This window comes from Olea europaea, chromosome 18, assembly GCF_002742605.1.
Source record: "Olea europaea var. sylvestris chromosome 18, O_europaea_v1, whole genome shotgun sequence".
Taxonomy (NCBI): domain Eukaryota; kingdom Viridiplantae; phylum Streptophyta; class Magnoliopsida; order Lamiales; family Oleaceae; genus Olea; species Olea europaea.
In genome coordinates this window covers 6,615,606-6,627,166 of record NC_036254.1, presented here as the reverse complement: position 1 = coordinate 6,627,166, position 11,561 = coordinate 6,615,606, and the positions used below count along the sequence as shown (strand labels likewise).

Sequence of the window (11,561 nt, the reverse complement as noted above, 5' to 3'; positions counted from 1 at the left end):
TGTCAAAGAAGTAATATAAAAAGATTTAAACATTCGAATTGTAGGTTGAAAATAATTTAAATAGTTGATTTATTATTATTATTATTATTATTATTATTATTATTATTATAGAATCACTTCTTACACGTAATATTTTGATTGACACATAGGATGTTGATTAGTATTTAATGGCCACGTGAATATCTTGCCGTGACGAAATTGTGTGGCCTAAAATTGAAAAGAAATAAAATGTAGTGACCCAATTGAAAATAAAGTCAAAATTACAGCGATCAAAATTAACCCACCTTCCCTCCAAATAGATCTGAGTAACGCTCACTGCAGAAACCCCACTTCTCTCACACACTCTTTGTGTGCTATTGTGTGTATTTCTCTACCTTTACAATCATCAGTCACAGTAAATCTGAATCATTCTACTATTGTTGTGAAAAATTTGAAGGCTACAAAGAAAAATGATGGAAAGGGATTCTTCAGATGAAGAGGAGGATCATGAGAATCTGATCCCACAGAACGACAGGCGAAATGACGTTGTAAAATCCCCAAATCATTCACGCGTTGTGAGTTTTCAAATCGATGATTTGAAGTCACGAATCTCAGGTACTGCGAGCAGGTTTAATAAGAGGTACCTTTTCGCGATTTTGTTACCACTCGTTATTTTGATTCTTTATTTCACCACTGACTTGAAAAACCTCTTTCAAACCCACATTTCGATTCTAAAAAATCCTGATAATGCCTCTGTTAATCGGATGCGCGAATCGGAACTGCGCGCGCTTTATTTGCTTAAGCAGCAGGAATTAGAGCTTTTCAAGCTGTGGAATTATACTGCATTGGTAAATAATAAATCATCTTTGAGTGCATTAAATAGTAATAATGATAATTCGGGGAATTCGAGTTCCCTTAATAAAATTACTATGTTGGAGGATCTGAAATCCAAGTTGTTTAGTCAAATTTCTATCAATAGACGAATACAAGGCGTTTTACTGTCGTCGCATGATAGTGGGGATTTTGTTGATTTCAATGGCAATTACTCAGATGAAAGTTTTGAGGATTGGAGTAGGTGTAGGAAGGTGGACCAGAGGTTATCAGATAGGAGGACTATAGATTGGAAACCAAGGTTAAATAAGTATTTGTTTGCAATTTGTGTATCAGGGCAAATGTCGAACCATTTGATTTGTTTAGAGAAGCATATGTTCTTTGCAGCCCTTCTTAATCGGGTTTTGGTGATCCCGAGTGCAAAGGTTGATTACGAGTTCAGCCGTGTTTTGGATATTGATCATATTAACAAGTGTCTGGGGAGGAAAGTTGTAGTGACATTTGAGGAGTTTGCAGAGACTAAGAAGAGTAATTTGAATATTGATAAGTTTCTGTGTTATTTCTCATTGCCTCAGCCTTGTTTTATGGACAACGAGCGTGTCAAGAAGTTGAAGGGGTTGGGGCTCTCCCTGAGTAAGGTTGACGCTGTCTGGAGTGAAGATACTAAAAAGCCAAAGCAAAAGACAGTTCAGGATGTTTTGGCGAAGTTCTCTTCTAATGATGATGTTATTGCTATTGGAGATGTTTTCTTTGCTGATGTGGAGAGAGATTGGGTGATGCAGCCCGGTGGTCCCATTGCCCACAACTGCAAGACATTAATTGAACCTAGCCGTCTCATTATACTCACTGCTCAGCGATTTATTCAGACATTCTTGGGAAAGGATTTTGTAGCTCTTCATTTCCGGCGTCATGGTTTCTTAAAGTTCTGGTACGTTTTTAATTCTTAAAGTCTGGAGTCTATTTGATTGTTTACATTGAATGCTTATATGAACTAACTGAACTTGCTGAATGTTTTTTCAGCAACGCCAAGAAACCAAGTTGCTTTTACCCTATTCCTCAAGCTTCAGATTGCATCAGCCGAGTTGTTGAAAGGGCCAACACTCCAGTAATTTATCTTTCAACAGATGCTGCAGAAAGTGAAATCGGTTTGTTACAGTCAGGTGTAGTCTGGAATGGTAAGACTGTACCACTTGTTCAGAGGCCTGCTCGTAACTCAGCTGAAAAATGGGATGCTTTATTATACCGACACGGGCTTGAAGGAGATGCCCAGGTGAACTTATATATTCTTCTAGGTTCACCAATGTTGATTGAATGCCAATTATTGCTTTGCATGACTGCCAATATTCCTTATTTAGATGTTTCTCTTATTCACTTCATTTCCAAGGTTAAAGAACTATTTAGCATGAGAAATCACTAGCCTTAAATCTTTGAATATTCTATGTAGTAGTTTCCATAAATATTTAAAGACTGATATTTATGTAGTCGGGATGGTACTGTTCAGTAATATATTCAATTTTCTATGCACATACGTAATCAACGAGTACATCAATCTTTGAATTTTCTACAGAGAAATTTCCTCAAATATTTAAAGACGCTGATATTTATCTTGTTGGATGGTATTATTTAGTAATATTATTCGACTGTCTATGCACATACTTTATCAACAAGCACATCAATCTTGAAGTGGAATGGGTGTTGCTATCTGCAGCAACTATTCTTGCTTTTCAAATATTGTACAGTTCAATACTGCAAGAACCAGTCTATGCGCCATAAGTAGTTTATGTTGGTTTGAAATAGAGAATGATAGCCATTCCTATGTACCTGACTCTCTCTCTCTCTCTCTCTCTCTCTCTCTCTCTCTCTCTCTCTCTCTCTCTCTCTCGTTATCTTTATTTGAAAAATTCAACTTCACCTTTCTCACAATTTGTTTCTGTCATATTTTTGGTGTCATCTGAAGCTTGGATAACGGAGGAGAATTGCTTTGGGTAGTCTAACAACCAACATATCACTTTATCAACTTCCCCATAAACATGGATTTTGAGAATTCACACAGTTTCTGAAATTGGTAGATTGTTTAAGTTCCAGAACTTTTTAAATTGTAGAAGTCTGTTAAGACTAAAATTTTAATTTCTGGACTTTAGGAGCAGGTAACATCGTTATGCTCATTCTTACAGTCGCAGAGTTTGTTTTATTTTTCATTTTGGGCATGCTAACTTGTTTGAGTAATATTTTTCTGTTTTCCATTTTTGCTATCTAACTAACATTTATCCCAACATAGGTTGAAGCCATGCTGGATAAGAGTATTTGTGCTTTGTCTACTGTGTTCATTGGATCCGGAGGATCCACATTCACTGACGATATATTGCGACTGAGGAAGGACTGGGGGTCGGCATCTGCATGCGATGAATACCTCTGTCAGGGTGAACTGCCAAATTTTGTTGCAGAAGATGAGTGAAATCATGCACATTCTTGTTAGAACACTCTGTGCCCAAGGCTGCTCAAAGATGAATAGTTCTTCCTGGCTTTGCATAATCGAATGAAATTATAATGGTCGGCTATTGGCTCTGGTTTCTGTGGGATGTCCGTTCTAAGAGTCTATCCTACTGAAGATGGAATCTTTGCATGATCTCTCGTCTCGTGATATCTTCTCTGATGTATGTATAATAACGACGACAACAATAATAATAGTGATAGCATATCAATTTTTTGTTTGTGTATCTTCTTTCCCCCAAGCTTTGGTGAGTTTTATCTGTTTACTGCACCTGTTCTTGTGAGTTGTGAATCTTGTAAACTGCGGATAAATAGAAACATTTATATTGTGATTTCTTTGCATCTGCTGCTAGTGAATTCTTTTTTAGGTAATAAATTTAATAATTAAGAAACTATTTAGTATAAGAAGATGTTGTATAATAAAAAATTGTACAAACATTAATAATATAATTTTGAAAATCATTAGACAGACTAATAGAATATTATTAATCATACATTTTCGTCAAATTTACAGCTTTTATCAATTTTTTAATCATACATTTTGTCAAATATTATTAAAATTCACTAAAAATTTGATTTTTATATAAACCAAATATTACTATTTGTTGACACATAAAAATTCAGCCCAAATCGAACAGTCTAAGGAGTAAAGCCCAATTGGAGGATCTCCAAATCAGATAGCCTAAAGAACGAAGTCCAATCGAAGGAATCAAAGTGAAGACCCAAATAAGGGGCCCAAGAATGCGGTAACGCCATCGCCCAAGTTTGCAAGTCGCCCAGAATCTGAACGAATGGAGTGTCATACGGTCGCCTAGAGCTGTTATTCTATTCTCGCCCAAACCTTCAAGTCGCCCAAGGTATCAACAAATATAACGCATTGTGGTTATCAAGAAATGCAGTTATCAAGGCAGTTGTTAAAGTAACCCTATCACGTTCCACAACTCAAGGAATTCAATCGAAAGCGGTTGAACGATGAAAGATAATGGCAGCAGTTAAAAGGCAGTTTCATGACAAAATGGCCACTACAAAGAAAGTGGGTAGTTATAGGACGACCAAACAGTTTTCAGAGTAGTTAATCACAAAGAGATCGTCTATGAGGTATAAAAGGGAGAAAGAACGTAGAAGCAAATGACCGAATCCAAAACTCTCGAACAGAGAATATGTAACTTTCATTTCCTTAGTTTTTAGACTTAAACACTCTTCTTTTTGTAACTCGTGTGCTTGCGCTCCTTGGAGGCACGTTGTTTTTCATCTCCAATTGTAAAGTTCATCGCCAATAAAAGAACACCCCTTTTTGGGACTTTGTCTCAAGAGGTTTCGTCCCTTACACAATCGTCTGATTCTTTTTTAATTATTAGCGAATTAACCCGCGCGAAACACTATTATTTTTACAAGAAATGTTTCCAACTAATTAAATATTACTAGTATTAAAGTCCAAATCCTCGAGTAAAATAATTTATTTTTCCTGTAAAATATTAAGTCACTTAAATAAAAATTTAAAGATAAATTAAACATGATCATAAGGAAGTTTGTTAACCAATGAACTTGGTCAAACTTCATTGAGTAGAAGCCTACGTGGATTCCATTTCATCGTCATCCTCCAAATACTCTCAGCACCCGGACTCCGTCGCTTCAATACCGTTTCTTTGCTGCTAAGTTTCATCTTCAAATCAATTTCCCAGTACAAAATAAGCGTAAAATCCCATTCAACTTCAAGATTACTATTCAAGCATGAAGGCTCGATTGGTTGTGTTTCCTATTAAAGGAAGGAACTGGTGTTTTAGCAGTTCCATTGATTCTGGGACTGTAGCCTCTCAATCTTCCAACACTCCTTCCACGTTCAAAGACCTCTGGAAAGCAATTTTTTCTTCTCCATACAAAACAAATAACGCTTCTGATGGCTCCAAAGTTGAACTTGTTGTGGATTTTGCTGCGAACAAGGTCTGAATTCATTTTATTGAAAATGTGTATTGGGTTTTGGTTTTAATAGAGGTTTTGTATTAATGCGTAATGGGTTGTGTTAATGCTTGTTGTTCTTGCTATCATTGACTTATGCGTAAAGGGTTATGGCTATTCTAGATTAATGCGCTATTGATTGTGATTGTGATGAATACAGATTGCTAATGATTAATGCTTAAAGGGTTGTGTTAATGTATGTGTATGCAACATGTATAGATGAATAGAGCTTGGACTAATCTGGAGAAAGCGCCTCAAGGGACTTTGAAGAACAAGGTTCATAGGTATATTTAAATTACTAATAATTTTTAGCCTCTTTTGTTTGAGATTGATTTTATCCGGGAATGAATGGGGTACTGAAATTTTGATTTGGGGAAAAGACGAGAAAGAAATAATGTGATTTAGTTATTTTGTTGAATGCTCATTGGTATGGTGAAATTTAGGGTTGGATTGAAGCTGTTGTCACGTGTGAAGCCGACGGAGATTTTATTCAAATCCATTCCAAAGGAGCTTAAATGTGTAGAGATCACATATCCATCGAGGTATTTTGAATTTGGTTCCCTTTTTATCGCATTTTCTTCAATTTTATTGGTTTCATTTTGACTAGTAAAGAAAGCCTTCCTGGCCAATTAAGAGAAGAATTGTGATCTGCAAAATATTTACACTGAGACTTGTTAATCTAGTGATGGAAATCATGATAGCTGGACGAATTATTAGATTCTGTTCACCATGGGTTGAGTGAGAAAGTAGAATTTTCATGCAGCAAAGTTTTATTCATCTTGATTGAAATATTTGATTAAGGCTGGGAAACCACATTGGGGCCCAACCCTATTGGACAGTATGTAACCTAACTGCTGCACGTGAGCGGCCCTAAGTGAACAGGCAAGATGGGGAAGGTCTGTGGTTGTTACGTAGCAATTGCAAATTTTTGAGGATGTCGAATGTTTTAACCCTCGCACACCCTACGGACTACCAAATAAAAAAAGTGACTGAGGACAACAATGTCTTATAAAGCTTTCTATGATTGATATTATGGTCAATCTGGACTATATGACCAATGAGTTTTGTGATTTATCGGCGTCGACTTTTCGAAAAAGGAAGTAGTTTTAATGAGTTTTTAGCAATCTTAGTATCAACAGCGGTTCTAGAAATGTTGGATTGATTTGATAACTAATCATGTTTCATTTACTACTTGAATTTAAGAAGAGAATAATGAACTTATGGTCCTTGAATTGTAGAAAAGGAGAAGAAATATGGAAGAAAAAGAATGTGTTGGAATAGAAAGTAGAATCCAAGGACCCACTCAAGGAAGCCTCATTACACAGTTTCAACATAATATCATATACAAAGTCAAGGACATGGGATATTTGACCACTGAATATCATTCTAGACCAACTAGATTCTTTCTTAGCAAGCGGTGTAACTGAAATTATTTAAACTAAGACTCGTGGACCCTGAATATTACCCATTCCCACAATTACTAAAAGACCAAAATACCATTCTATCTAACATGGAATCCTAAGTCCTAAATTCTAGCAGCTTATTCACTGAATTCTTTTGTTTCAAGCAATTCTTTGCTTCAGTTGTTTCACTAGTACACTTTAACCGAGTAAAATTATGTCAATGTGGAAGAAGTGTGCAAGATTAATATTTGCAGATATATATACTGGTACAACACATATCAGTATATATCATCTGATTGTTACTGTTTTTGGTATTAATTTTTTTGCGTTAATTTACAGTTTGAATCCACGACTTGTCCGCCGAAGATTACGGCATATAGCCTTCAGGTAAATTTATGAATATATTTTGTTATCATTTTCACTACCTTGATAGTTGTTTCTCGTATTCATATCATTATTGATGTTGCATCTCATATCATTGTCGGTCCACTATAACTTAACACATCAATGTGCCTGCTAGAATTATACAAAGTGTTGAAATATTGCCCTCCATATTGACACCAAAAGTCTTGGGAGAACTATAACAAAGTTTGGAAGCAGTTCCACTGGTAACAGTTTGAACCCCACAAGTATTGTAATAAAGTACAACTACAATAAAATGCCTTTGTTGTTCTGAGGCGTTGATGTCATTGTTGTCAACTATTCTAAATAAGGGATATTTAATTCCATAAACCGATAAAATAGAGTAATCATCTTGCAGAGTTTAAATTGCAAGTTGCACAAACTAGTTTGAAATTGGATTCTCAACACTCCCTCTCAAGCTAGACAATAAACTTGTCATTCCCATGTATGCGTTTCTTGAAATTGAGGCTGTCAACTGGATTGAATGCCTCTCACTGCGAGAGTTTCTCAGATTAATACAAGCTTTACAGCAATTATACAGCTCATTACAAGGCTGAATTTCAGCTATTTTTTTTTCAATCTAGGCTAGCAAATTAGGTAAGTTCATATTTGTACAAATACTATAAAATCATGCCATAGATAGATTGCCTAATTATGGTAAATATATAACTATCCTAATTGACAGAGGCTTCTGTCACCCTGACGTCATAATTCAGCAATTGCTTTCAGTGGACTAGAATGTCTATCTTCTCTTTGATCAAATGTCAATTGTCTTCAACGTGCTTTATTTTGCCATCTTAAGCTATAATTGCATAAAGCTTTGTTGTGATAAACCTTCATATTGTTCTTCATTTTGGTTCCTTTGAGAGAGAAATTGACAAATGATTCCTAGTGCAAAAGCAATAGCCATTAGGGATAAATATATAAGCTGCCCACTAGCCATTGATAAAGTCATCACTTTGCTTATTATCAGTGCTCCCACTTTGTGGTTGACATCAGTTGGGGCATCTAGTTGTGCGCGCATGAAGTCCAATTTCATTTAATTGATCCAAACTACACTTCTTTGTGACACAAGAAAGTTCTTCTTGATTTGGTCACCTCAATTTCCAGGACTCAGCCCAGATCTCTTGATTCTTACTCTCAATCTCTTTGGCAAGGAAATCCTTTGTATTATGTATTGGACCTAGTTATTTTCGGTCACTATGATATTAGGAACACGTACCATTAGACAGTATGGTCACCTTAACTCCCTGTGCACGCTTATAAAACATGGTTTGTTTTTTCAAACCAAGCTTACTTTGGTTGTTTTACTCCTTAGAGAGACGTTCTTTGCCTACATGTGGCTACCTTCTTCAAAATCGGAGATAGTGCTTTGTACACTCAGCCTTTATATATACAAACAGGAAATCATTCGAGTCAATCTAATTGGTGTTGTAGAAATGTCAACATAATTTGTAGAACCAAGAGTTGAAGTATAAGAAACAGAAAGGAACAGTTGAGTTTTAAATTATGGTGATCAATAAGATCTACCAAAACCTACGTTTTTTTCTATCACGCTCTTCGTGAAAAGAAGGCTTGTGCCTTGTGGAAGTGAGAACTCTCACATTGTGATACCTCAAGCATTTTCGACCTCTTCTTTGACAATAAATAAGCCTTATGCTAGTCTAACTGTAGATCCTCTCCCCACGCACGTTTCCTAAAATACACAGTGAGTTGGAAAGTATTTAGCGACACATATCAATGTGAGCGAGTTTGATGGAAATTAAGTTGCAAGAGAAATTAGGAACAAGTAGGTCATAAATTAGGATGGAGTTTTTAGGAATAGAACAGAGGCCCATATGCTAATTTAATCTTATGATGACCTGAACCTAGAATATAAGAAGTGAAAGATTTGATGAGCCTGACCCGATTAAACTCTGTTCAAATCTGGAAGATAGGCAAAACCTTTGTTTACTTTTCTCTGAGATTGTTTTGAATAGCGTGCTTTCTTCGACAAACTTCCAATCAGGGCTGAATGAAGACTTATATTTCGTCGAAAACGATTCATATCATTGAAGTAGGCCACCGCTCTTTGATTGCCTTGCTAGAATTCACAACAATCATTGTCTATATGGAAACACAATATTAATTGTCTCCGACTGTGGAAAACATAAGCATCTAACTATAGCTGGTTCTTGAAGGCTAAGATGCTCACGTATGTAGTATTGTCCTACTGGTGTATATCGTGTTTTGTTTTTTTGAATTCATGAATCCAAGGATGCAATGTAGCAACTTCACATTTACGACAAGCCTCAAGAAGGGTGGAGGTGGGAAGACACAGAGAGAAGCATGATATGGTGTTTGATGTGCATTCTCCTTTGTAGTGCCATCTCCATGTCCGATATGGAGGTGTTACTTATAGTTAGTAGAAGGGAGGTGGCTGTGGAAGGTCAAATTGATTGGAAATTGGTGAACTCGGAGTAGTCAGTGCAAGATTGTACTGTTCAGTTGGAATGCCTTGTCTCCCATTGAGTGGAGGAAGGTGACCGAGAGCTGATTCTGCACTAGCATGTTTGGATGAAGATAATGATGTGTTTTTTGCTGTTATAAATTTGCCTGTGTTGATTGTACGAAACACATATTCTTCCTACGGTTCAGTCAAGTGAAATTATGGTATCATGGTCTAAGAGAAGTTTTACAACTTCTCAGGGCATTCATCAAGTCTTCCTCAATTTAGATCTCTTGTGACATTAATATATATGTCTTACTGTCCTTGAGGTGACTGATTTTATCTATGTTTAATACCACATAATAAATGTTTATTATGTTTATCATGTCATGGAAATGTAATATTTATGCATTTACTCTGTATGACTGTCAGGGGCTCAGTTATTCACAAGCAGTACTTCTATAGATCAGCGATATTGCTGCCACTGACATCAGTTTTTATGGTACGTATCTGTATATCTGACAAGAATGTCGTTTTCTCTATTTTTCCTAGAAGAAATAGCTTGTTTTCTCTGCAGATGTATTGCAGTTGATGCACTGTTGGAAGCATCTCATTTCATTTGTACGCATGAGCCTTGTGCAGGTTCTTCCCTTGCCTAACATCCCATTCTTTTGGATCTTATTCCGTACTTATTCGCACTGGAGAGCTGCTAAGGTTAGTGCAATTTCTTAAAACCATTATCTCATTCGAATGCTAGTAATCGCCTAATTGAAAGAGACAGCTCTGAGGTTGAACAAGATATCTCGAAACTTCTACTAACAATAAACTTATTTACATAAATTTGGTGGAATTTTAAGCTTACAAGTTTCAATCCCAGAATCTGATCTAATGTGCTTGAAAAGCAGTAACCAGGATTACCAACGAGTTTATTTGCTTAAACTGATCGTTTTCAGGGAAGTGAGAAGCTTCTTAATGTAGTCACCGATGATTCCTCTTGTCCGAATCAGCATCTTGAGATGAAGAAGGGTGAGAGTACAACATCAAACTCTAATAAAGGAAGTGATGAATCCGTTGGTCCTTCATGGGTATGGTATCTTTATATTGTGAAATATTAATTTCGATCAATTATTTGCTCATAGTTATTTCTTCTGTTTCGTCCCTAGGTTTTGTTGTGTACAATTCGTCTTGATTGCATAGAGCTACTTCTAGTTAAACACGCTTATCTTCTGGAGTCCATTCAATAAAAAATCCATATTGAAACTTGAATGTTGATAATTGTTGCTTTGTGAGTTTAATTTTCTAGTACTTTGTACTTCAACTACTAAGTTCTCGTCCAAATCGGGAAAATTCAAGTTGATACTGTAAATAAACTGGATACTCGAGGCTCATATCTTGCAGTTCGAATTTTTGGATGATCCCTGTGTCTCTCTCACTTCACCTCTCAAAATGCTGGTGCTGCTAGTTGAATGCCGTTTTTTCAGCTTAACGCGCGCCTCAGTTTTTTATATTTGTAAGAAAAATGTGCACTTTCTTCCGTCCCTTATTGACACGTCACATTCATTTTTCATCAAAAGTCTAGCTAGAAAAATTCTCGTAATTTCTAGTTTGATTAATTTGTGTACTTGCAATCTCCATGATTTTCATGTACGTGCATGTGCTCACAGCGATTTCCATTTTTTACGTCATTCCTAGTTTATTGCAGGTTCATTACTTGAATCACGATTCGCTTTCTGACCTATGCTTTTCCATTTTCTCTCTAGGTTTTCGACCCGTCCAAGGAACTTGACGAGGTTATTCACCATGATGATTCCAATGGTCTTAGTAAATGTAGTATAAAGAAAATCTGCGAGAAATTCAATTTGAATACAATGAATGTGATAAAGTACCTAGATTCCATGTAATTTCTATGAACGTCAATTTTCATTCTGTTGACAGATTCGGTAATTTTTCCAGAAATTTTGCCAGTTGATCTAATCTTCCTTGTAGAAACTGAACGTAATATGTAGAGCACTTGTGCGATTAGATCTACATAGTTTCAAATCACATAGAAGTTGCGTGTAATTTTAATGCAA

At 36.1% G+C, this 11,561-nt stretch overlaps 2 protein-coding genes across 2 annotated transcripts; both read left to right on the top strand.

Annotated features, from left to right (window-relative positions):
• Positions 1 to 278: 278 nt before the first annotated feature.
• On the top strand, positions 279 to 3,642 carry LOC111367309 (O-fucosyltransferase 36-like). Its single transcript, XM_022988119.1, has 3 exons — positions 279 to 1,738; positions 1,831 to 2,080; positions 3,089 to 3,642. The coding sequence occupies exons 1-3, from the start codon at positions 450 to 452 to the stop codon at positions 3,263 to 3,265; spliced, it is 1,716 nt and encodes a 571-aa protein (XP_022843887.1). The 5' UTR covers positions 279 to 449; the 3' UTR covers positions 3,266 to 3,642.
• Positions 3,643 to 4,849: 1,207 nt separating this feature from the next.
• On the top strand, positions 4,850 to 11,561 carry LOC111367308. The gene is made up of 8 exons (XM_022988118.1): positions 4,850 to 5,241; positions 5,476 to 5,540; positions 5,700 to 5,798; positions 6,999 to 7,046; positions 9,922 to 9,991; positions 10,132 to 10,203; positions 10,443 to 10,574; positions 11,250 to 11,561. The coding sequence occupies exons 1-8, from the start codon at positions 5,032 to 5,034 to the stop codon at positions 11,388 to 11,390; spliced, it is 837 nt and encodes a 278-aa protein (XP_022843886.1). The 5' UTR covers positions 4,850 to 5,031; the 3' UTR covers positions 11,391 to 11,561.